Source organism: Canariomyces notabilis (assembly GCF_033297395.1).
Source record: "Canariomyces notabilis strain CBS 508.74 unplaced genomic scaffold N656scaffold_1, whole genome shotgun sequence".
In the NCBI taxonomy this organism is placed as follows: Eukaryota; Fungi; Ascomycota; class Sordariomycetes; order Sordariales; family Chaetomiaceae; genus Canariomyces; species Canariomyces notabilis.
The window spans coordinates 864,355-887,753 of record NW_027041823.1 but is presented as its reverse complement, the minus strand read 5'-3'; the positions used below and the strand labels follow the sequence as shown (position 1 = coordinate 887,753).

The 23,399-nt window shown below is 56.5% G+C and overlaps 11 protein-coding genes across 11 annotated transcripts in view; 5 read left to right on the top strand and 6 right to left on the bottom strand.

Annotated features, from left to right (window-relative positions):
* Positions 1 to 320, top strand: part of N656DRAFT_793739 (uncharacterized protein) — a gene marked incomplete at both ends in the record, with an annotated part of 1,683 nt that extends 1,363 nt beyond the window's left edge. Inside the window, one exon of the mRNA XM_064817197.1 lies at positions 78 to 320. Coding sequence (XP_064674804.1) covers positions 78 to 320 — 243 coding nt within the window. The remainder of the gene's footprint in view (positions 1 to 77) is intronic.
* A 540-nt stretch (positions 321 to 860) lies between these two features.
* N656DRAFT_825415 (solute carrier family 25 member 38) lies at positions 861 to 1,957 on the bottom strand (the record flags this gene model as incomplete). The annotated part of the gene is made up of 2 exons (XM_064818447.1): positions 861 to 1,831; positions 1,921 to 1,957. The coding sequence occupies 2 exons, from the start codon at positions 1,955 to 1,957 to the stop codon at positions 861 to 863; spliced, it is 1,008 nt and encodes a 335-aa protein (XP_064674803.1).
* A 374-nt stretch (positions 1,958 to 2,331) lies between these two features.
* On the bottom strand, positions 2,332 to 4,148 carry N656DRAFT_773306 (Dor1-domain-containing protein). Its single transcript, XM_064814033.1, has one exon. The coding sequence runs from the start codon at positions 3,841 to 3,843 to the stop codon at positions 2,533 to 2,535; it is 1,311 nt and encodes a 436-aa protein (XP_064674802.1). The 5' UTR covers positions 3,844 to 4,148; the 3' UTR covers positions 2,332 to 2,532.
* Positions 4,149 to 5,001: 853 nt separating this feature from the next.
* On the top strand, positions 5,002 to 6,461 carry N656DRAFT_699107 (UAA-domain-containing protein; the record flags this gene model as incomplete). The annotated part of the gene is made up of 3 exons (XM_064810762.1): positions 5,002 to 5,311; positions 5,435 to 5,778; positions 5,850 to 6,461. 3 exons carry the CDS (start codon positions 5,002 to 5,004, stop codon positions 6,459 to 6,461), a joined length of 1,266 nt encoding a protein of 421 aa, XP_064674801.1.
* Positions 6,462 to 7,121: 660 nt separating this feature from the next.
* Positions 7,122 to 9,426, bottom strand: N656DRAFT_764491 (AMP deaminase; the record flags this gene model as incomplete). Its single annotated transcript, XM_064813336.1, has 2 exons — positions 7,122 to 9,343; positions 9,420 to 9,426. The coding sequence occupies 2 exons, from the start codon at positions 9,424 to 9,426 to the stop codon at positions 7,122 to 7,124; spliced, it is 2,229 nt and encodes a 742-aa protein (XP_064674800.1).
* Positions 9,427 to 9,529: 103 nt separating this feature from the next.
* N656DRAFT_23138 (uncharacterized protein) lies at positions 9,530 to 9,932 on the bottom strand. Its single transcript, XM_064808965.1, has 2 exons — positions 9,803 to 9,932; positions 9,530 to 9,751 (listed from the first exon to the last, which is right to left on the bottom strand). Exons 1-2 carry the CDS (start codon positions 9,852 to 9,854, stop codon positions 9,618 to 9,620), a joined length of 186 nt encoding a protein of 61 aa, XP_064674799.1. The 5' UTR covers positions 9,855 to 9,932; the 3' UTR covers positions 9,530 to 9,617.
* Positions 9,933 to 10,919: 987 nt separating this feature from the next.
* On the top strand, positions 10,920 to 14,638 carry N656DRAFT_699729 (uncharacterized protein; the record flags this gene model as incomplete). The annotated part of the gene is made up of 4 exons (XM_064810810.1): positions 10,920 to 11,117; positions 11,178 to 12,621; positions 12,689 to 14,554; positions 14,613 to 14,638. 4 exons carry the CDS (start codon positions 10,920 to 10,922, stop codon positions 14,636 to 14,638), a joined length of 3,534 nt encoding a protein of 1,177 aa, XP_064674798.1.
* A 1,315-nt stretch (positions 14,639 to 15,953) lies between these two features.
* On the bottom strand, positions 15,954 to 17,183 carry N656DRAFT_743289 (NAD(P)-binding protein). Its single transcript, XM_064812852.1, has one exon. It carries the CDS (start codon positions 16,924 to 16,926, stop codon positions 15,973 to 15,975), a length of 954 nt encoding a protein of 317 aa, XP_064674797.1. The 5' UTR covers positions 16,927 to 17,183; the 3' UTR covers positions 15,954 to 15,972.
* Positions 17,184 to 17,631: 448 nt separating this feature from the next.
* N656DRAFT_23062 (uncharacterized protein) lies at positions 17,632 to 19,777 on the top strand. The gene is made up of 4 exons (XM_064808959.1): positions 17,632 to 17,796; positions 17,858 to 18,253; positions 18,320 to 18,737; positions 18,820 to 19,777. The coding sequence occupies exons 1-4, from the start codon at positions 17,778 to 17,780 to the stop codon at positions 19,547 to 19,549; spliced, it is 1,563 nt and encodes a 520-aa protein (XP_064674796.1). The 5' UTR covers positions 17,632 to 17,777; the 3' UTR covers positions 19,550 to 19,777.
* Positions 19,778 to 19,948: 171 nt separating this feature from the next.
* On the bottom strand, positions 19,949 to 21,085 carry N656DRAFT_700156 (DUF887-domain-containing protein; the record flags this gene model as incomplete). The annotated part of the gene is made up of 2 exons (XM_064810846.1): positions 19,949 to 20,548; positions 20,603 to 21,085. 2 exons carry the CDS (start codon positions 21,083 to 21,085, stop codon positions 19,949 to 19,951), a joined length of 1,083 nt encoding a protein of 360 aa, XP_064674795.1.
* Positions 21,086 to 22,793: 1,708 nt separating this feature from the next.
* N656DRAFT_786028 (Sybindin-like protein) lies at positions 22,794 to 23,398 on the top strand (the record flags this gene model as incomplete). The annotated part of the gene is made up of 3 exons (XM_064816485.1): positions 22,794 to 22,809; positions 22,868 to 22,997; positions 23,053 to 23,398. The coding sequence occupies 3 exons, from the start codon at positions 22,794 to 22,796 to the stop codon at positions 23,396 to 23,398; spliced, it is 492 nt and encodes a 163-aa protein (XP_064674794.1).
* Between the last annotated feature and the right edge of the window lies 1 nt (position 23,399).

Genomic DNA, 23,399 nt, shown 5'->3' with positions numbered 1-23,399 from the left:
CCCCCCCCCCCCCCCCCCGTTCCTCGTGGCCATGGTGACCAACGCGGAGCCACTAACGCTTGTTGTGTGTCTTGCAGACTCCGGGCTATGTCCTTATCAAGCGCGCGCTCTCTGAGCAGGAGCAAGACATGCTCTGGGAGCATACGCGCCGGATCCGCATCGTCGAACGGCGTCCCGGGGAGAATGTGGTGCTCAAGATCAAGGACCACAGGCACCGCCATGGCTCGGACGACGAGAAGTTTGAGTTTGTCCGCAAAAAGCGAAGCCGCAGCAAGTCGCCCGGCTTGTTGATGTACCTCGCTGGCGGTCGGCCGGCGTGATTGCAACTGCTCAAACGCCCGCCAACCTGCCAGCTCTCACCTCTCGCCCTCACTAGGCAGCCGAGCTCCCCGGCCAGTCAGCTCGTTTCTTCTGCTCAGAGCCACTCAAGCTAGGACGGGCTAGATTAAGCGGCGTTCTGCGATGGGTTACAAGGGAGGGGCGAGCAGATGATGATCACGATTGGACGAGCTATGAGGCATGATGTTTGTTTTAGTCATTTCTTTCTTGGTACGAGTCGAGAATTCTTGCTTTATGTCCGTTTCCTTTGCGCTGGATATTCCCAATTCGGTTTCTGCCCGGCCGGTTGAGTCGCCCCGTCTTTTCTACGGCCTGCTGCCGTTCTTGCTGCTCCATCCATCGCCGTGTTATATATATGGTACAAGTCCTTTAGGTAGGGTAGAGTAGCCACCTGGTGATAGTACAGTATCGTACACTCTAAACCACCACGATAGAGGAGGGGGGGGAAGAGTACCATCAAAAGTTCCCGCCTTTGATGTCGCCGTCCCGTTCCGTTCCGTTTCGTAATCGCGTAACCACTGTCAGAGACTCTTGTGCGTCCTCGCGCTCCAGGTAATCTCGGCTCTCCGGATTAGCTCCTCATAGACGGTCCAGGCCAGCGCCGAGCTGAGCGCCTTGCGGCTCATGCGTAGCGTCAGCCCGTCCATCAGGGAGCGGAATCCCTCCTCGCGGACCATGCGCCGCACGGCGTGCACCATGTTGCGGTACTGGCCGGGCTGCAGCTGGATGCGCGTCTTGACGGCGTCAAAGGGGTTCGAGATGACGCTGCACACGACGCCCGAAAGCACCCCGCTGGCAAAGTTGATGCTTGCCGCCCGCGACAGCGCCATCTTCTCTCCTCCGCCACCCCTGTTGTTGTCCCCCGGGTTCCCCCCTCCTCCAGCGAACAGCCGGCCAAGCCGCTTCTTGCTCTGCTCGTACACGAGCACGTACAGCCCCGCGTAGGGCGCGTCGCGCACCGCCGTCGCCCCATAGCCCGCAAAGAACCCGCGAAACCCTTCCCGCCGCGCAATGTCGCGCGCCGCTGAGACTAGCGACGAGTACCCGTACAGCGTGCTCTCGTACCGCACCTTGAGCACCGTCAGCGGCATGAGGATGAGCCCCGCGAACGAACGAGCGACGGCGCCCGCGAGGAGGTTGCCCGTGTTGGAGAGCTGCGGTAGAGAGGACGATTTAGATCCCAAGGAGGAGGATGATGACGATGATGAGGAGAATGGGAGGTGTGGCGTCGCCGCGGCGCTCTGCCGGATGGCGTTGAGCGCAGTAAAGTAGATGGCTGAGCCGAACCCCGTGCGCAGGGCCGAGGGCACGGCGCCCCGCCAGAGGGCCGGGAGCAGGCGCGGCGCGGCGCGAATGTCGGCTATGGCGGCCGCGAGCGGGTGGGCGACGCGGCCGCCTGACTGCTGCTGGACTCGTGTCTTGAGCAGGTCGATGGGCTGCAGGAGGACTGCGGACAGCACGCCGGAGCCGAGACCAGCGGCGAAGTGGAAGGCTGGTTTGTTATCATTGATGGTTAGTGAGGTGGGTTGGAAGGGATTAGTGCGATGAGTGCAATGGGATGACAGTATGGGTAGAACGCACTCGACTTTGAGAGCGCCGTGCGGGCGCCATCGGACATCGCGGCGCTGGTGGGCGTAGTCTGTTCGCTCCGCCTGTGTCCGCTGTGGGATCAACTTGATTGTGGTAGACACGCAGCGGGAAGAGAGGATTGTTTAGATAGAGGTAGGCACCGATGGTGAAGCGGCCATGATATTTAGGAGGGTTATATCGAAGGGCTCATTTTCGACGCAATGGGATCCTCTCTTTTCACGGCCGATTGCCCCTTAGCTCGTGACTCTAAGCGTCGACCGGGGAGGAAGTTTATCGTGTGAATCGGCGAGGCCAGCCTATGACGGCATGCGATTTTTCTGCACCTTGGCCCCACTATCCAAGCCCCGAATGGCCGGTTCGACCCGAGCTGACGGACCCGGCTGTCCTCGGGCCCAACCGAGAGCAGCGAAGCGTGGAAAAGAACGGACGAACGCTCCGAGCTGATTCGATACTGGCAATATTGGACACTATCGAGTCACGGTGTTTCAATATGACTCAGTAGTCCTAGTAAATGATTGTCAACGGTGCAATACCCATAGTGTAAATTAGTCAGGTCTTGCATTTCGTACATTACAGCGACTTTTACGAACCGCTACTAACGGTCTAACCCCCCTTCTTCTGCTCGCCCACTATTGACTCTAGCCGGCCGGCCAGAGCCCGATGCCGCTTTACAACCTCAACCCACTCTTCTTCCGCCTCTACACCAACGTCCAGCGTCGCCAGGAACAACCCAAAGTCCCCTCCTAGCCGGCCCAGGCTGCCCGCGCAGTACAGCACCTGGGTAAGGAGGCTGTCTCTCGCCGCCTGGTCTTTCACCGCTGGCAGATAGATCCGTAGCGTCTCGAGCAGCATATCCACCAGATAGAGTGGAAACGTGGCTAGAGCTGAAGGCATTGGCTCAAGGGGGTCAATGTTCTGTGTCGCCGGCCCGTCACTAGCCATTGCCGTCGCCGTGGGGAAAATGCTCCTGAACATGGAGACTATGGCGAAGCTCTGCTCGCGGAAGATCTCAATGTAGCGCTTCAGATACCGCTCCGTCTGCTGTCCTCCAGACCAGGAACCGTTGCTGGCCATGGCGGCTTGCCGTGACTTTTCCTGGTCGGCCAGTTCCCGCAGCGGCTCGAGGGCTTCAAGCATCGTCATGAGGGTCGCTAAGCGGCACACAAGGAAGAGCGCCCCAAGTACCCGCTCCTGCGAATCCTGTCCAGCTACGGGACTAGACGATGCTGCTTCGAGATCCGGCAACACGCGCCGTAGCCAGCTGATGGTTCGCAGCGAAGCGGCAAGCTTCAGGCCCGGCGCTTTCAGGGACAGGATGAGATTGGCGGCCATGGTGCGCATGGCCTCGTCGGCTTGAGCGGATATTGACGACACGAGGGGTGAGTTGGGATAGATGGAGTGCAGCCGGCGGATGTGGCCATTCAAATCCAGCGCCGACGAGTAGTTTGGGGGAACCGTCGAGATGGCCGACGACAGAAGCGTCGGCAGCTCAAGCACGTCGACCAGCCGCTCTACGTTGCGTGAAAGCAGAAGCGCCTTTCGGCGCCGTGCGAGAACATGGCTGTCGCTGCTCTTGTTGTATGTGGTGGAGAAGCGCACTGCTTCGCTGTCGAGCTTCGGGATCGAGTTGCGCAGCTCGGCCGTGCTTGCCGCCAGCGCGGGGAGTGTGCTGCGCAGTGTAGCATGATGCAAAGCCGACTCGATGATTTGCTTGTGGGACTTCTTGGAGAGGGCTTGTAGCGAGAGCAGGAGCCCGTGAGACGCCTGTGCGAGTGCTTGCGGCTCGCCTGACGAAAGGGAGGAAAGCGGTTGCGATGCCAGGCTTGTGAGGTACTCCAACGCGCTCGCGTCTGCTGGAGTCCGGGAGGTCGACTGCCCCGGCGTCGTGAGCAAGTCATAGAGTAGGTCTGCCATACCGGCAGGCTACCTATATCTCCACGCCGGGGACAATTGGTGTAAGTAGTGTACCTGGTTTGTACGGAGTACTCAAACTGGATCCAATGAAACAGCTTGAAATGCAGGACTGACACCACACTTCTGTCTCTCTTGGATTCGACCTAGACCGCCTGACTTGTTGGTTTCAATATCAACTCAATACAGGAAGCACCTGGCGGCTGGATTTAAGCTTATATGGATTGAGCAGCGGTCAGTTCAGTCATTCACAGCAAATAGAGTTATGTACCTGGAACGCTAGCGAGTGTTCTTGACAGAGAGAAGCACCCGAACAGCGGCAGGGTGGAGGTCAGGCCCCACATTCACCTTTAAATAGCCTTAAGTGGTCAAGAGACCGTTGGTTGCCAAAAGGGTGTGGTTATGTAAGAAATCAATATAATGATTGTTACTTCGTACGTATATGCATACCAAGCTACTTAGGTACATTTCCCTACCGGCAGTAAATGTGGCCACTGATAAAGTTCAAATGACGGGACCCTGCTGGTTGACGAATTCTCGCGGCAGATATCTCCATCCACCCCTGTCTTGTGGCCACATGGAAGTTTTGAGCAAACGTCGAGACGAAGCTGTATGTATGTATCTTAACGGAACGTAGCCCTAGACTTTTCGAAGCAGGCAAACGAGATCAAACCCCGCCAGACATGGGAGCCAGTTAAGGGAAAGATTGGCGCCATTATGCTTACTTCTTTTCTTTTATGTTTCATGCACGTTCCGTAAATCCCGGAGGACAATTTGCTCTCTGTAACTTTGACGTTGGGCCATCATCGAGTTCCATTGCTTCCCTCCGCTCTGAGCTTCACACATCCCTTCCGGCACTTCCAAGCTCGTCCGACCCTCACTGTTCAGGACGTTGGGTGCCTCTTCCTACCCCGCCAACTACATACCGACGGCCAAGTCCTAGGGTGCAATCGTTGCCTTCGATAGGCCAACCGTTAGCACAAGTTTGGCCCAGTCGCTGCGACTCGTGCCACCCCCACTGACTGAATCGAGTATCGGTTGTGTTCTTGCTGCAAGTCCCTGTCAGCAATTCCCCTATTCTTGTCAACCTGGCCCTGCCGAGCAAACCAACCTTTTTTTTATGAGCCCGCCGGAAGGTTCCCGCGCCGCCGCACCCTGGCCATGACATCTCGTCGGCGCCCGGCGCTGCACAAACAGCAGCAGCAGACGAACTCCAGAGACAAGGGAGTCGCCATGTCGGCCCCGTCGCCCCGCGTCATCAATGCTGGCCCGTCGCTCGAGAAGGCCGAAATGTACGGAATCGACGACAACCGGCCCGTCTTCAGCCGCGCCATGGCCCTCGCCGGCCGCATGTTCATCGAGACCATCCCGCAATGGCTGGCCGTCGGTGCCATGCTGGCCCTCATCTTTGGCGGCTGCTGCTCAAATGTGTTTGCGCTCGAGTCTATCATCAAGGTCGAGCCTGCTAGCGGTATGTTTTGGCCTTTGCTGCACCCCCAGGACCTGGCGGCAAAAGACATGGAAAAACCCGCCGGAACTTCCGGCGTGAAATTCGGGGTCGCGACGGCCAGTTAACCGATGGTGATGCTCGCAGGGACTCTCCTGACCTTCGTCCAATTCCTCTTTGTCGCCGCCATTGGGCTGCCGTCGCAATTCGACTCGAAGCGCCCGCCCTTCTTCCTCAAGCCGAACAGGGTCCCGATCCGCCGTTGGCTCGTCAACATTGTGCTGTTTTTCAGCATCAACGTCCTCAACAACCACGCATTCAGCTATGACATTTCGGTGCCCGTGCACATCATCCTGCGCTCGGGCGGCAGCATCACCACCATGCTCGCCGGCCGCCTGTATGGCAAGAAATACTCGCGGATCCAGGTCGTCGCAGTGTTGCTACTCACCGTGGGTGTAATTACTGCCGCCTGGTCCGATGCACAGACAAAGGTATTCACAATCCCCCGTCTTATCTCGGCCTCTGGTGAACCACGAGGCTAACAAGAGTTGCGCAAATACAGGGGTCCTCCTCAGCAGACAAATCAGTCGGAAGCGCGAGCTTTGGAACAGGCCTTGCCATCCTCTTCATCGCCCAAGTCCTCTCGGCAATCATGGGGCTCTACACCGAAGAAACGTACCGCATATACGGCCCGCAGTGGAAGGAGAACCTCTTCTACTCTCACCTCCTTTCACTACCGCTGTTCCTGCCCTTCCTGCCGTCCCTGACAAGGCAGTTCCTGAAGCTGGCTAACAGCGCCCCGCTCTCGCTCCCTTCGCTCCCCGTTCCCGCGGCCGTCGACGACTACCCAAACCTGTCGCCCACCCTCCAGCGTGGATTGGAGAAAATCCGCATCCCGAGCCAGCTGTTCTACCTGGCGCTCAACGTGCTGACGCAGTACGCCTGCATCCGGGGCGTCAACCTCCTGGCCGCGGCGTCTTCGGCCCTGACGGTGACCATCGTCCTCAACATACGCAAGCTGGTCAGTCTGCTGCTGAGCATATGGCTGTTTGGGAATCGGCTTGCATTTGGCACTCTGATAGGCGCCGTCATTGTCTTTTTCGCCGGGGGTCTGTATTCTCTGGACGGGAAACGGAAGCCGCCGGTGAGAAGAGGGACTGGGGCAAAGTCTTGACGTTTATGAAAGTTTTGGTACATACATAGATCTGACCGTGCTATAAATGGGAGGCGGTAAAGCTTCGCTTCATACGTATTCTTTGAATATTCCATGTGACCGAGGCTCCGAAGCACTGGAGCCATGTCCGCACTAAGCGCACTTACAGCACGACCGGGGTCTGTATGCAAGCTCTTTAACTGATTACAGTAAACTCTAACCACCGCGCATCATAGCGGGCTTGGCGACCACTTATTAGCGGAGAGCTCCGAGCGGCACCTCAAAAGCTACACTACACTAAGAGAGGCCGAGGGAAAATCTGTCTGAGACGGCGTGTCTCCTCAAGCCGGAAAGGTGAGATGGACGTCCAAAGTAAAGACCAGGAGGGTGAGACCGGTCCACGTTTGCCCTACTTTTTGCTCTAACAATCTGCGCCCAGATATGAATAACGCTGCCCGTCTATAACACTCAGTTCTTGTTGGCCCAGAGTACAAACGCTTCACAGTATGCGTCTGACATCACCAACATATAGCTTCGTTAGGGATGCTTCAAGTGCAAAACCTACCATCCTCAGGCTATCCTCCTCGGGCGGTCCTCTCAACCCTATCGAAATGCAAGGTCAGCTCTGCAATCCTCAACGGTCTACAACAGACGAGGGGAGGCCTGGGCGGATGGGGAGACTCACATCTTCCGCTCCTCCACCAGCGTGTGGTAGCGGAAATCCTCTCGTCGATCCGGAACGTTTGTTTTCACCATTGTATTGCCCCTTGCCCCGGGCAGATCGAAATTCTGACCCAGCCACTGCTGCTTGATGGAATGTTCATAGCCACTCTGCTTGACCGAGTTCTTGGCCAACTCGCACATGTCGACAGAGCTGAGCTTGTAGATCTGAGCAGCGACCGCGTACTCCTCGATCAGCGGCTCCTTAGTGAAGGCAAACTGGAGGGGATCGTCGGTCGAGAGCGACACGTTGAGGCCGCGCTTGAAGTACTGGTGGAACGGGTTTCGCTCGTACGCCAGGAACAGCGCGTTGTTGCTGAGCGGCGACATGGCGATGCCGATCTGTTCGAGGTAAAAGATGTACTGCAACAGGGGCACCTTGCGGAGCAGCAATCCGTGGCTGATGCTATGGCAGCACATGGCCGCGACGGCAAGGTGCTCCGGGTCGCCAGCCTCTCCGCAGTGCGGCCGGAGCACAAACGTGTTGAAGCCGCGCTGCTTCCGCCAGTAGTTGAGCGAGGACATGTTGGCCATGAGGTGGTAGATCCAGTACGTATAGGGCGGGTTTTGTAACGAATCCCAGTCCTTGGGCACCGGGAATTTCTTGAACAGTCTCCGCTCAACCTTGCTCTCATCGTCTACGCTGTCGAGACCCACGACACGCTGCAGGAAGATGTGCAGTTTAGGGTGGCTGGAAGGGTCTTTTGTAACCTCGAAGAGCGGCTGGAAGAGGTTCTTGATGATCTGCTCAAACGAGCTCATCAGGTTGCTCGACTTGTACACATCATACAGGCGAGGGATCTGAATCAGCCACCGGACGTTGTGCGAGAAGAGCTTGTTGTCGATAACCCATGCCGCAAGCTTATCCCACTCGTCTAGGGACTTGCCGTAGATGGAGATGCGCCACTCAACCATCTGATACTTGCTCGACTCGAGATCTGCAATCACCTCCTTGGTAATCTCGGCCAAGTAGCGGCCTTTGATGAAGTTGTCCGTCTTGAGAAAGATGGTCCGCAGGCGCGACTCGCCGATCGGATTGTACTTCAAGTTGAACTTGTCAAAGCGGTGGAACGAGTCCTTGTGCGCATGCATGTCTAGCGTATCGATGCTGAGATCGTACGCCGTAAGATTGAGGCTGTCAAACACCTCGGCTAGAGTCAGGTGCTTGCCATCGCGGTATAAGACGATCTCATCGGGAAACTTCTTCATCTTGCTTTTGATGAAACGCAGCAGATGCTTCTGGTTCATGCAAGCGGAATGGTGGACGTGGGTATCAACCTTGCGAACGTTGTAAAAGTCTCGGTGAGGAACCTTCTTGCTGTCTGCTGTCTCTAGGTGCTCGTTTAGGAGGACATAGAGGTTGAACCTGCCCTCCAGATACTGGAGGCGCCGGAATGCGAAGCTCTTGCTTGGCCCGTCGGATGACGCATTCAGTATCTCCTCAAGGTCCAGGTAGTACTCCCTGATGGTGGGCACTCTGACGACGGGGGTGTCCGCCTTCTCCGACTCTGCGTTCTCGTAGACCTGGTAGACACCATTGTCGTCTAGGCGGAAAGTCATATCACTTGGGCCTGGCACAGGCAGCAAATCCTCAATGTCAAAATCCTCTCCGATATCCTGGCCTGCCTTCCGTCGTTTTGCGTTGGGCTTGTGAAGCGGCGCACCAGCGGTCTGATCAAAAGAGTGGTCACCAGAGCGCTGCCTGTCGGTGTTCAAAACCATACTGTTTTGCAGGCTGTTGCTTGCGCTGCTTTGGCCAGCCGTTTCCCGGGTGGCCTCGGTCCAGGCCGGCTCTGGTGGAGGGGGGTAGATGTTCCAATCGGGCTTGTCCTTTGGGTTGTCATTGGGGCCCTGCAACGACAGTTGTATGTACTTGCGCCGGAGTTCGAGGACCTTCCGGATGTTCGTGAATACGGGACTCAACTCGGCCAAGACCTGGGGGTCGGCGTCTGTATAAGTGCCGTTACCAATGCCGGGGACTGCATTCGTATTGAGTAGCATCAACTGCTGTACAGCCGCGTCAATCGGGCTCCCAGGCACGGCTGGTGCATTGTTCAGCTGAGTATAGCTTCCGGTGCGGCTAGGAATATACTCTTCGTCTTCAGAGTCGAACTGGGCCATTTGGCCGTCTGGCAGTTTGAGCGATGTAGAGCTCGGCGAGGAGCCATTCGGGCACGCGTGCTCTAGTCATCATAGCAATCAACTGCCTGGTTCGCAAACCAGCGAGGACGGAAGGTTGAACCAAAGCTCAAAACTTACCGGCCATTGTATGCAGAAAACTTATTGCCGGAAGAGGTTTGAGGCCTTTCCAGGAACTCGGTTGGGTGTGGAGTCAACGTGGGAGGCGGGGTAGTTAAGATTACCCCAAAGAGAGATTTAACGTTACGGAGGCTAGCGACTTGGGTTTCTGAGCGGGAAAAAATCCGCTATGTCGCTGGAAAGAGCAATCCTAACCAGCTAAAAAGTTGAGAACATGGATTGTGAGCTGCGAGGGAACGGCAATGCCCGGAGGCTCGACGGTAATGGCGAGTTTATGTCACTTGCTCGAGGAGACACGATGAATGAGCATTGTATTAAGGGCATCAATTGGGCTTTGCAGAAATTAGTTGTAGACCCCATAGGCAAGGAATTAATTACCTTACCTATCTGCCTTATCTTGTACATACAGTACGTGCCTTCAACAGTGAGTAACATACTTACATGTGTTGAATACTGACAAAACTATCCAATTGGTACGGAGTAAGTAGGAACGACTCGATGCCATCGGCGCCCAAAGCATATTCTCGGTAGAGGTACGGATTTGTATGTATGAAGTTGTGCGACCCGACTCATCTAGCCTCCCGGGTGCGGTTCCGTGATGAAACGGCAGTCGGCCCGCTGGGACAGACACCACGGCGCCGTATCATCAGCAGCTGAAGCAACGAGGTACCACAGTAAGCGGATAGAGAAAGCTCTCAAAAGCAAATACTACTCGTACGAAGTAAGGACCGCTAGCGAGCTTGAATTTGTAATTATCGCATATTGCCATTGCTCAGCAACCCTCCTTCATGCATTCGAATGAATGCGTTTCCTAGAAATCACCCTTACTGTGGTAGATGCTAGGCTACGTTGCTGGGTACGGAGTATGAGGTACCTTGGTAATTTACCAATGGACACACTAGTGTACTATCATATATCTTCTGCAGTCAGATTGGTCATTGTAAGCAATTTGAGGTAATATACAGTATAATACGAACGTACCGTACGAAGCGAAGGTACGGATACTTGACGTTGATTCCCTTACCAATCCAAGCGTCCAAGACCCAAACCCACCAACCGGCCTCCTCATGCAGATCCGTCTCGTAATCCGGACAGTAACGTCAACTCGTGGACGTGCAAACGACACTCAGTTGTGCACACATAGCGAGCACCCAACGGCGCCTACGCAGGCCTCATTTGGACTCCAATTCCGTGTCACCTTGGTCCGTTTCCCCCGTTGTTGCAAGTAGTCCCACCCGACCCGCGGCACTCGCAGCGCATCCGCCATCCGAGCCCGGTCCTGGGCCCAGCCCAAAATCCAACCCGAACTCGCACGCCAGTCCAGTTTATTGCCCGCATCGTGTGTGGCTGAAATTTCTCTTCTGCGCACCACTGCTTTGATTCTGTCTCACGCCGGCAGCACGCTGCTGTGACACCTATGCTGGCTGCTGCCCTCCTTTAGTTCCTCCTAGACAATCTAACCAAATAACCGCCCGAGTAGCAACGCCGGCGGCAACAGCCATGGGTTTCCTCGGCATATACAGGGCTCTCTACGACTACACGCCCCAGGCCGAGGGCGAGTTGCAGATTGCCGAGGGGGATTTGCTCTACGTTCTGGAGAAGAGCTCCGACGATGACTGGTGGAAGGCCAAGAAAAAGGCATCTGACGAGGATGATGAGGAGCCCGTTGGCCTGATTCCGAACAACTACGTCGAAGAGGTACGCGCTTCAGAAAACCCATGTGAATCCTGTTTTCGCGCTAATCGCCCGTCACCACAGGCACAACCCCAGACTAAAGCTCGCGCTCTGTATGAGTACACGAGGCAAACGGACGAGGAGCTCTCGTTCCCCGAGGACGCCCAACTTACCGTTTTCGATACCTCTGATCCGGACTGGATTCTAGTGGGGCATGATGGAGATTATGGCTTTGTCCCCGCCAACTACATCGAGATCGGAGAGGGAGAGGAGAAGGGGGAGGATGCAGAGCCGCCCATGCCGACGCCCCCTCCGCTCCCCGCCCGCACACCAAGCGATGTTCAGAGCCCACCCCTCCCCGCGAGAAACCAGGTCCCCTCCGAGCCTAGCACCCCCGCTACGCCCGCCACACCCGCCGCTCCTCTTGCTCCTAACCCTGCCACCATGATAGCAGGCATGATGGCCGCTCGGTCCGGCTCATCACAGCAGCCCCCGCCCCCGCTTGAGCTCTCCTCCCGACAGCAGTATGCCGACGAGGACTCCGAGTCCGAGGTCAAGTCCCCTCCCCTTCCGGCACGGCCACGTGGTGACTCCCGCGTCTCGGCGGCAGAGTCTGCGCGCCCCTCGCCGCCGCCAGAACAGCGCAGTCGTGTTGAGTACGACGCCCCTCAAACTCCGCGCACGGCTCCGCTCACCCCGGGCGACTTTCACATGTACAACATCAACGAGATGGTGTCGGTCATGGGGAAGAAAAAGAAGATGCCGACCACTTTGGGTATCAATTTGAGGACCGGTGTTATCCTGATCGCTCCCGAGTACGCCCAAGACGGTCCGTCAATGGAGTGGACAGCTGATCGCATGACGCACTATTCTCGTGAGGGCAAGCACGTGTTTATGGAGCTTGTTAAGCCGAGCAAGAGCGTCGACTTCCATGCGGGAGCTAAAGACACCGCGGAAGAGATTGTTGCCATGCTCGGCGAGCTCGCCGGCGCCGTTCGTGCCGAGGGGCTGCGCGAGGTCATCATGGCGGGTACCAAAAAGTCAATACAACAGAAGAAGGGCGTTGTCATGTACGACTTTGAGGCAGCAGGAGATGACGAGGTCACAGTCGGCATCGGGGACGAGGTCATCATTCTGGATGATACCAAGAGTGATGAATGGTGGATGGTCCGACGGGTGAAGAACCAAAAGGAGGGTGTCGTGCCCAGCAGCTATATCGAGGTTACCGGCATTCTCGACACGCCCGTGACCGCTGCTGCCTCTGGTGTCAACGCAGGCAAGTCCACGGTCGAGCAGAATCGGCTGGAGGAGGCTCGGCTCGCCAAAGAGGCCATCAAGGCGGGCCAGCGGGAGGATCAGCGCGAGAGAGAAAAGGCGAAGGCTTCAGAGGTAGGCCCTGGGTTGCTTTTGCCAGAGCGGAGTAGCAGTCTGTCAGCCAGAAATGGTAACACCCAGCGGCAACAGCGAAGCAGGCGCGAGAACGGCCGGCCCGAAGCCTCGGGCTCATCCAAGTCGAACGTAAAGTCGAGTAGGTCCTCCTTGGATGCAAAAATCTGCCTCAGGAATGCCTGCGCTAAAATTTCAATCTTCTACAGAACCTGATCCTTCCAAGGTCCGCACATGGACGGATCGCTCCAAGTCCTTCACTGTTGAGGCGCAGTTCCTAGGTATCAAAGATGGCAAGATTAATCTACACAAGATGAACGGCGTGAGGATAGCCGTCCCAATCGCTAAGATGTCGCTCGAGGACTTGGAGTACGTCGAGCGGATAACCGGCATTTCTCTGGATGAAGACAAACCACTCTCCGATCTTAAGAAGCGGGCAGTGAGTGAGGCTTCCCGGAACGGTTCGGGCGTCAAGGTCGGCGCTTCCATTCAACCCAAAAAACCCGAGTACGACTGGTTTCAATTCTTCTTGTCGTGCGATGTTCAACCGGGCCTCTGCGAGCGATATGCCCAAGCCTTTCTAAGGGAGTCGATGGATGAGAGCGTCCTGCCTGATGTCGATGCCACGGTCCTTCGAAACCTCGGCCTGCGCGAAGGTGACATTATAAAGGTGACACGGTTCCTGGATGCCAAGTATTGCCGGGGTAAGAAGGCTACCGGAGGCGATGATGAAGCGGCTGGCGGGCTGTTTTCGGGTCCGGGAGGAGCTCTGCGCAATAACACTAGGAAAGGACGGCCTGCGCCCCCGGTTGAGACAAACAACACGGTTGACGCAAAGGCTCTGTCTCAGCAAAAAGATTCCCCTGTGAGTGAGAAGAAGACACCGTCTCCTACGTCGGCGACGACTCCCGCAAGTTCAAAGCCGGCCAGCGGATTCGATGACGACGCCTGGGACGTGAAGCCGTCCAAGGCCCCTGAACCAACTCCGCAGCCGTCAACGACCCCCACCGCGACATCTGCTCCCGCTGCGCCGCCCGCTGCGGCCCCTGCTACTGCTCCTACACCTACCCCTGCGAAACTCACAGGGTCAATGCAGGAATTGTCCCTGCTCACGCAACCACTAACCCCGGAGAAGACCCAACCCCCGGCTCCAGCTCCGCCAGCGCTGAACCTGGCGCCTGCTTCCGCGCCCGCGCCCGCTCCTGCTCCCGCTCCTACCTCAGCGCCCGCGCAGATGATGCCCCAGGCTACCGGCGCCACCCCGGGCTTCTTTACCGGCCTGCAGCCGCCGGCTGTTAACGGTACGCAACAGCAACAGCTTCCGCAGGCCATTGCCCGCCAACGACCCATGGCGCCACAATACACTCAGGGCCAAGGCGGCCTGATGCCCCCACCCCCGCCGTCACGGCCGCTGTCGGCGCCGCAGTCGGCACAGCCTAGCGCGTTTGCGCCTCCGCCTTTGCAGCCGCAGATGACGGGTTATCAGCCGCAGATTGCCCCGCCGGGACAGAGCCTGAGCGAGATAGCCCAAGCCAGGTTGCAACAGCAGTATGCGCAGGCTCAAGCGATGCAGCAGCAACCTCTCATGCCGATGATGACGGGCATGCCTGCCGCGGGCCAGTTTATGGGTCCTCAGCCGACGGGCCAATTTATGGGTCCCCAGCCGACGGCAATGCTCAACGGGCCGATGCAGATGGGCATGCAGCCGCAGCCCCAGGGCTTTGCTCCCCTCGGCGGCTTCCCGCAGCAGCAGCAGCCTCCTCAGCAGCCACAATTGGGCGGCGCTGGTGGCCTGCCGCCGCCGCTTGAGCCGCAGCGGACTGCTGTACCGGGGCCTATGGGCATGGGCATGAATATGGGTATGGGAACCGGCATGAACATGCAACAGCCGATGATGCCGCCTATGCCGCCTATGCCGACTGGCTTTGGGAACGCGGGCGGTCCGCAGGCTCCCACGCAACCGCTTGTGCCGCAAAAGACGGGGCCGCCGCCGCCCGTCAGGTTCGGAGTTACCGAAGGCGCGAAGAAGTTGTCTCCGCAGCCTACAGGCAGGAGGGCGAATCTGGCTGCTGCGAGTAAGTTTATTTGCCCTTTTTTATTCGCTTTGCGCCAGGCTGACTGGAAATTCTACAGCGCCGGATAATCCGTTTGGTTTTTGAGTAGGCCTTGTCGTGAAGGCGTTGTCCGCTGGTTTAATTCCACGCTGAGAAGGTTATTCCTGCTATGGGCTGCTCCATTCCAGAGCCGTGGAACCTTCTATGTGTGGTTGAGTCTGTAGAAGCAAGACATCATTGTTTTGGCCATCTCCGTCAGCGGCGCGCAACAGAGGAGAACCGGAAGTAGCACGGGGCCGATGTCAGGACTGAATTGTAGAGAAGAAGGGGCTCGGATTGTCGTGCCTAGCGGCTGCTTATCACCAAGTGCTGCTCGTGGACGACGAATATTGGATGTGGTAATAGGAACGAGATGGCAAAGGAAGACAGACGGAGGCGACACTTCATCGGCCCCTTATTTGAATCACGATTGTTTGTCTGGCGAGCGGATTCGACCGCTGCCGGTCCACCTACCTGTCCTATGAGCGCTGCATTTCAAATTTTCTTTCGGCTCTTCCGGGTCTTTGCACTAATTTCCAAGACCTGGAAGGCAAACATTTGTACATAGTACACCCGGTGCCTCCCTAGGTGCTTCCATTATTCATTGGCCTAGCCTACTACATAGTATTTAGCTATCGACCTGCATATTCTGGCTGTTGGCTTAGTTTTGGGCGAAGAGTGGACCACTGGGTGGCTTGCTCTGAGTCTCTACTGTCTTGATGCGTTTTGTCTGTCGGCGGTGACCAACGGCAGGTCAGGGCAGGTGGCTGTTGAGGGCTCGATCTGTGTTCTTGCCAGTGTGTCGTGTCCTCGAATAAGTCCATTTTTTGGGTTAGGTTGATTCATGGTCGACGGAGGGTGAAGAGGGAAGAGAGAGGAGGAGAGAGAGGGGGGGGTTTATAGGTAACGCGCTTTGCTCTCGTCGGCGTTGCTAGGAAGGTTCCATCCACTTGTTGTCCTGCTTGGGACTTGGCAGCTACGATCAGGCCCTCGTAGCTACCTGGGTTGGCTTTTCGATCTGTGAGTAGGCTACATAGTAGGGAACTCTGGGGTCGCAGACATGTGACGCAGTGTACAAGAAGACATGAACCACTGTGTCATGCGCACCTCCCAAACTAAGTTGGGGTGCTACGACAGGATGCTACTGAGAAAGAGAGGACCCAACATACTTATATCAGAGTCTGGACACGAGGAGTCCGTGTCTCGCCATCTCCTCTCTGGCAGGGTGTTCAACTCGATGACTTCCTTGACCAGAAATTAAGTGGGCGATTTTGATTCGGAGGTCTTGTTCAAATGCTTGTTTTCACTGACAGATGGGCGGTAGTATGACGATGGCGAACGGAGACAATTCATGAATACCAACTATACACTCTAACAGATAGGCCCATACTTGGTCAGACTCATAGCACATGCTCCTCAAGCTCCCGCTCGGTCCACTCCCACAGCCTCCTCGCGAGCTCGTCATCCTTGCCGAGGGCGCTCGCCAGGTCGGGGATGCCGACGGGCTCGTAGTACTCGCCGCTGCGTACGTCGGGGGACACGGACGCCCAGAGCTGGTTCTTGGCGCCCTCCTCGATGGTCGGGAGCAGCTTCTTGAATCCCCTCAAGGCGGGCTGCAGGATGCTCCACGCCCCCGTCGTCTTGTCCCACAGCTCCGTCTGTACCATGCCCGGGTGCACCGACACGGCCGTGAGCTGCGGGTGCGCCCGCGCCAGCTGCCGCGCCCACAGCAGGTTGGCCAGCTTGCTCTGCCCGTACCGCGCCGTCGTGCCGAGCATTTCACCCGGCGTCTTGAGCGAGTCGAAGTTGATGCCTCCCTTGGCGGGTAGGTTGTGCGCCTTGGAGGTGAGCGAGACGACGCGCACGTCGGTTATCTTGTCCGGATTCCCGCCGTCCTCGCTGCCCGTGGCGGTTTTGTTGAGCAGCGGCAGGAGAAGCTTGAACAGCAGCGCGTGGCCCATGTGGTTGGTCCCGAACTGGAGCTCGTAGCCGTTGGCCGTCAGCCCCGGCGCTGTGGCCATGATGCCGGCGTTAAGCATCAGGATGTCGAGGCGGGACGAGTTTGAGATGACGGTGGCGGCGGCTTTCTTGACCGAGGCGAAGGACGCGAGGTCGATGTCGAGGACCCGGATCGGGGCGCCAGGGACTTGTCTCCTGATCTCGTCGGCGGCCGCATTCCCCTTTTGAACGCTGCGCGCTCCGAGCCATATCAAGCGTGGGTGATGGCGGGCGAATTCGAGAACGGCTTGCTTGCCCAGGCCTACGTTGGCCCCGGTTACGAGGATCACTTTGTCAGTGAGTGGTGGGATGTCCTTCGCCGGATTGAAGGACACAGACTTGGGGCCCCAGAACATGGTTGTGGTATTCTCGCCCAAGGTTGAAAGCAGAAGCGCGGTTATTTGGCAAGATCACTAAGATGCTTCAAATGAGGTCAGTCAATACAGGAACTTGCGGATAACCCTCCGTCGGCGACTATCTTGGGATTTATATGAGAACGACCCATTAGAGGGGCCATGGACGTCGCGAGGCATATGGGGTCATTGGGGTGCTACGGATACGGATAGATCGTCTTCTCCGTCTTCACATGGTCGAAAATTGTGGCTTCAATCGTGAGTTTGCTGTCGTTACAGTGGGAAGTGAGGGTAGCGCGACGATTGGCCCGGCCACCGCCCAATTCATCGTTAATCCCGAGCATCAGGAAGGCGGTAGATCATGCCGCAGCATACTTGTCTGGCTGAGCGGTCTCACATTGTGGTCGCTGACACGTCTAAGTCGGCCCAAGGTAACTGTTTTCCCGAAATGGCATTCATTCTGGTTTATATCTCGGTTTGAATCCTTCCATTGATAGCTTGGAGTACGGAGTACCTACGTAACGTTAGTCTGGATGCCACAGGAGTTCGACCCCTGACAAAATATCTTTAGGATCAGGGGTCCAAGAGCTGCCCACGGGATCGGGCGGCCAACAGGTAGGCCGGCGGGGCCGGACGAAGAACATCACCCGTCCGCCCATAATGTTAGCCACCTAAAAGCCCAGTTAAGTCCATTCTGCTTCTGGCAAACAATCAAGTGGATTTCCTTCAGGCCCGTCTAGAGCTCGACGAGAAAGGAAATACCGAAAGAAGATCGACGCGTGCGCCATTCATCCCACCAGAGAGAGACACCGTGCCAAACAACCCAAACCCAACAGCGCCTAGAATCATAGTCAATGGAACTCCCACCCAAGAGTTCGCCTAGTCCTGTACCTCGCCACGTGCTTGAGCTTGAAACTGACATTTCGGGAACCAGATCCGGGCTCTGCCCCTTTTATCGTTGCCACAACCCTTGCCAAGCCCGATCCGCAAACCCGCAAGTTCATCCGCAGCCATGTCATGCGGGGGAAGAATGCCGGCAGGCCCAGGGCAGCCAAGAAGCTGCCGCTTTCGCAAGGGGAAGCTCAGCCGCCTCCCCGGGGTCAGCGTCAGCGTCGAAAGCGGTCAAGGTCCGGGTCCGGGTCCGGGCCGCCCAAGACCCCACAAGTGCCGGAGGTGGTAGTAGCACAAGAACCGGTGGCAGCACCAGAAGGTGTGCTGAAGGGCGAGGTGAGCCGGGAGCTCACCACTCCCCGCAGGATCGCGGCAGATCTCTCTCTTATCCGGCTAGGAACCGAGTTGGAACCGTACTGTTATGAACTCATTTACAGGGGTAGGTCCGCAGGCCCCTTTTCGCGCTAGGGTGTGCAATAAATAACCCTGAGAATGATGCTGCTAGCCTTCACCGTGGTAAAGCCTGCAATATACCCTCTTCACGACACAATAGGGTCAGCTCTGCATGAGGACCACCAGATGTTTTGGATGGCCAACATCGCTCAGAACCCCGGTATCCTCCACACCACCCTGTTCGCCAGCCAAGCGTACCACGACCTATCCCACGGCTGCTCCTACAGCACCGTTGCTCGGCTCCACCTGGGAGAGGCACTCCGTCATGTGCAAGGGAGCCTGAACAACACGAAGGAAGCCGTACAACTCTCCACCGTGGCCGTCGTGATGGCGCTGGCAATGACGGCCGTGATTTGCGGAGACATGACCACAGCAGCAAGACACATCGACGGCCTGCACAGGATACTCCAGCTGCGCGGCGGTCTGCGGTCACTGGGTCCGGGCAGCCCGTTCGCCCAGACAATTCGGACGTAAGTGGTTTCGTTCCCCCGCTAATCAACTTAACAAAGCCCGCAGACTCCCGCTGAACGGTTGTTTCCGCCCCCTCGGCAGCCTGGATTTAGGCCTGGCCATAGCGTTGGGGACCGAGCTGCGCTTCATGCAGGACAGCGACGTCCCCTGGACCCCTGAACTCGCTCGTGGGCTTTCTGCCGAGCGGTTCCCCGAGCTGAGCGATGTGCTGAGGTGGTGCCCGCATCGCCCGGACCGCCGCCTTCTGCACGTCTGGGCCGACCTTCGCGAGTTATCGAGACTCTTGAACGAAGGCTTCAAGCTACCCAGCCAAGTCTCGGCCAACTTAGCCGCTTCTGTGCCGTTCAGGCTTCTGCGCCTAAGGATGAAGGATGATGATGCGCATGCTCAGGCGGCTGATCTGCATGAGCTGCTGAGGCTATGCATGCTGGCGTGCGCAAAGGTGCTGCTTGTCGGCTTCCAAAACACCACCGGGGAAATGACGCTGCTGGCAGATGGGTTGAGTCTCGTATTGAAGACATGGCATTCCAACCTCGAATCCTCGATGGATGAGATAGCAAGGGCTGCTGCCCGCAAACTCCTGCTTTGGGGCCTATTTGTAGCCAGCGTGTCAGTGTTTAGGGAGGGGGATAACTCAGGGAACGGATTAAGCCAGCTGCTCGTGCGGACTGTGTCGAATCTCGGATTGGGCGACTGGACCAAGGTCAGGGCTCTCCTGAAGGGTTTTCTGTGGATTGACATTGCCTTTGACAAGCCTGCAGAAATAATCTTCGAGCGGCGCTGCAAACCGGCGGTATCGCATATGCTATGAGCTGAATTCAGTTCGTTGCTTCCATGATAGACGCTAACAGACAAAAACGGATCGATCCAACGTCTCTCGCCAGATTCCATTCCGTTGTGAACAGAGATGGCATGCCGATGGACTCTTGTCGTTCATCAAAAGCATCAACTCTATGCAACCCGATGATTCCATCCAATCCAATCCTGTACGCTGTAAACTATCGTGAGGCCGTCCCCCCCTTCTCCTCCTTCCCTCCTTCCTAGTCCTAAGTTGGTTATTTTTACACCAACGCGCCTAGTATATTAATGGCTTTATCGTACCTTGTGTGCCCAGATCTGAACCCCAGGCCAAAATATCACACCTCTTTCCGGGATAAGGAGACAACTTCCCCCACCCCATTTGCCCCAGTGACGAAGTCCTCATTGACCCTCACTGAATTGTCCCGTCCCTCAGCTCGTCAATGTCCGGCACCACATCCTCAATCGAATGCTTCCGCCTATGCCGCACTGTCATCTTGTCCTGGTCCACCGCCCCAGCAGTCACTTCGGGCTTGGCCACGGCCCCTGCCGGCAACGGCTCCCTCTTCCCAGGCTTCGGCGGTTCGAACCGCTTGCGGACCGCAATAACCATTTTGTAAAACCAGTGCCAGTTAAGGCCATTCAGCACCACGTTACTGACCGCATACACAGCAGCCAACCAGATGGGTATCGGGCCAGCGTCCTGCGCGAAGAACATGGGATTGAGATCCTTCTCATAGGCAGTGGCCGGATTGGAAAAGGCGGAAGCAATGTAAGTCTCCGAGGGTCCTTGGCGAATCGACTTCCACATGTCGGCGTAGACCAGAGCCGACTGCCACGTCCCCCAGACAAGGCGGCAGCAAAAAAAGGTGACGAGGAGGGCGATGCCATTGTAAAGCTGAGGCTTTGAGCCGGTCATGTTGAGCTTATCAAAGAACCAGTGGATATTGAGGAAGGGGGTGGAGAGCTCGTAGAGGATGAAGACGGGCGAGTAAAAGTTGAGGAAGGGGCGCTGGACCGAGTGTCAGTTGATTCCCCCCCAGGGAAGGCTGCCAGGAAGACTCACAAAGCCAAATGTGTAAACGGTAAGGGCACTAACGGCATGGGCGAGCAAGCCCAGGCCGAAAATGTCCAGGTTCAGCAGGGTGATGCCAAGATCCCAGACAAAGTAGCCGGCGGCCAGAGATTGGATCATGGCAGATAGACCAGTATACCCCCATATCCGCTGCTCCCAGTCCATGTTCTTGCGCTCATTGTCAGCGAACATGGACCACAGCGCTAGGGCGTTGATCAGCACGCTCTGGACGAGCGAGACGATATGAGCATCCCAGTTGGCCTTCTTGGCACGGTTGTGGCGTGGATAGAACTGTGGAAACAGCCGGTTCGAAAGTACCGGAGACACGACGGCGTAGATGAAGGTGTAAAAGAGGGCGGACCCGACGACTTCATGGATGTGCAGTGGGAGGATAGGCAGAGAGTACTGCTCGGCCCAAGGCTCAACCGCCTTGCTCAACGCCGGGATCGGCGGGAAGGGAAACGGATCCCGCATTGCCTGTCGTCGCTGTTGCGTGGGAAAGCGAGCTTAAGCAGGTGTAGCTATGAGACTCGCGAACTCGGGGCTGCTATCGGCAGTTAAATGCTTGCTCACGAAACGATGGCAGAGTTGCCGGCGATGGCGAGGTCAGCGGCTCCAGGTACAGTACTGTACTGTACCAGACAGGTCTGTACTGCACGCTACCTGATACGGATACCCCTGATGGATTAATTGCAGATTAATAGCGGCGGCCCAGAAAGGTAAAAGAAGCTGCGCTTTCTGAGACGCACAAGATCTGTGCCGGGAGAATCACTGAGCCATGTGCGCAGTCGTCATTCGTCATGAGTGGCTGCTTGTTTCGGAATTTCCAGGCTGCAGTGGTCAGTGGAAGACATCAAATACCCGTTCACGTTGGCTGGACGAATTCAAGCCAACCCTTTGAAGCTTGCCGTTTTGTTGGGAACTCAGGTGGACCTGCTTGGCGGGAAGGTGCCTAGGCGCGGCCCTAGCACGGGATGAATGTGAACTTAGGTAGTCGCAACTTAGCATTGGAAGACAACACTGCTGTTAGCTAAGTACACAGTACTAGCGCGAGTACGGGGCTGATAACATAACCTGACCTGGGCTGACGACGGCAGTGGAGACGCCGGCAACAAAAGAGCTGGGACCTGGAAGCGTGCCCAGTTGGCTTTTTGTCATGCTGTCACATGGGCCAACTACACTTCGGTATTCCTGCAGTTTACCAGCCTGTAGATAGCATCGAAGTGCATCTCTCTTCGCTGAGGGTGTGGCGCGCCTGCTCTTAATTGAACACGACCCTTGGTGACTTCCTTCGTTCCTCGGGCATCTGCAACAAAAGTCAGCGTTGTTTAGAGGGGTAGTCGCCAGACAAAATTCCACACGTAAAAAATTGGCTGCACTAACAGCAGGTACATACGCTGAGGAAGAAAAGGCTAAGGAACATACACACTCGTAGGCAGAGAATTGACGATGCCTCAAGCAAGTAAATCACTGCTCACCGCACTGGCATCAAATCTGGCGAGCTCAGCTGGACGGTTGCCACTGTGGTTGTACGTTTTGATTCTCAGATTCCAGCCTTAGCATCCAATGCTCCTGATCCTGGATATGAGTTCTGATGAGACCCAGACGATAGGACATCATCCATCGGTCTCGTCGTTTGTTCCAGGTTCCACTCCTCTGTCGCTAATAAAACACTTCTTGCAAGGCCGTGGCTGTTGAATCAGATTATCGACGTAAACTACAGCCAATGCATCGTAAGCTGTAGCAACAAGTACTACCGGTATACGGATAGTATGCGTACCTTTATCTCTTGACAGATTTCTGTTCCATCCCAATGAAGTCCATCAAGCCTGGCCATGTTCAAGAGAATACAGTTCGCTGAAAGATGAAATCTCGACCTTGTGTTGTACGAATATCTCCCAGCTGCTCCGTCCTTCCCGCACAGCTTCCTCCTTAAACAACCCTAACCCGTGCATCAACTCCACAAATCAGAAGGTTCCTGTTCAGTGGATCGACAGCACTCACCTGAAGCAGTCATTTCACTGTGGCTCCCGGTTGCTCGAGCACCGGAAGTGCAAAGAGAAGCAGGTTGGTGACCGCCCAACACCCCAACCTTGAATCTCCAACATCAATTTCCTGCGCCAGTATTTATCTACCTCCACTGTGGGATCCAGACCCTTCTTCTCCCACCAGCCATGAAAAAATGAGATTGCCGTTATGTATGTGTCTCTTTGCCGACCCTCTCCCTCGATCGGGCACATGAGAACTGAGACGCAGTCAGGACCGTATTCGCCCTCATCATCATAAATAAGGCGGGAGGCCTGATCTACAACCGGACTCTTCATGAGGGCGGGCTAAACAAGATTAGCACCAACGATTACCTCGTCCTGGCGGGCACTTTCCATGGGTATGGCCCTCACCGTCCCCACCGTATGAATGTCCACCTCATCTCATGTCAAAAGCGTCCACGCCATCACCGCCCGTCTGAACCCCATCAAGCCCCCTCGCGCCCAGAGGACGTCGACCTCATCAACGGGCGCCATGGTGCGCCCGGACCCGCCGTCGGGACTCGAGGTGCTCGAGTCGGAGAATTTTCGGATGCAGTGCTTCACTACGCTTACCGGCATCAAGTTCCTGCTCTTCACCGACACAACGCAGACAAACATTGACCTAATTATGAAGCGCATCTACGACATGTACACCGACTACGTCATGAAGAACCCCTTCTACCAGCTCGAGATGCCCGTACGCTGTGATATGTTTGACCGGAAATTGTCGTCGTACATTAGGGAGATCAACAACAGGTAAT

What these genes read in the sequence shown, in the direction of transcription:
- N656DRAFT_773306 (XM_064814033.1), bottom strand. Translation starts at nt 3,843, where the DNA reads ATGGCAGACCTACTCTATGACTTGCTCACGACGCCGGGGCAGTCGACC.
- N656DRAFT_743289 (XM_064812852.1), bottom strand. Translation starts at nt 16,926, where the DNA reads ATGTTCTGGGGCCCCAAGTCTGTGTCCTTCAATCCGGCGAAGGACATC.
- N656DRAFT_23138 (XM_064808965.1), bottom strand. Translation starts at nt 9,854, where the DNA reads ATGTTACTCACTGTTGAAGGCACGTACTGTATGTACAAGATAAGGCAG. An exon ending in GTACAAGATAAGGCAGATAG is followed by an intron (nt 9,752 to 9,802) that starts GTAAGGTAATTA and finishes ATTTCTGCAAAG; the next exon opens with CCCAATTGATGCCCTTAATA.
- N656DRAFT_23062 (XM_064808959.1), top strand. An exon ending in TTATGAACTCATTTACAGGG is followed by an intron (nt 18,254 to 18,319) that starts GTAGGTCCGCAG and finishes TGATGCTGCTAG; the next exon opens with CCTTCACCGTGGTAAAGCCT. An exon ending in TTCGCCCAGACAATTCGGAC is followed by an intron (nt 18,738 to 18,819) that starts GTAAGTGGTTTC and finishes CCCCCTCGGCAG; the next exon opens with CCTGGATTTAGGCCTGGCCA.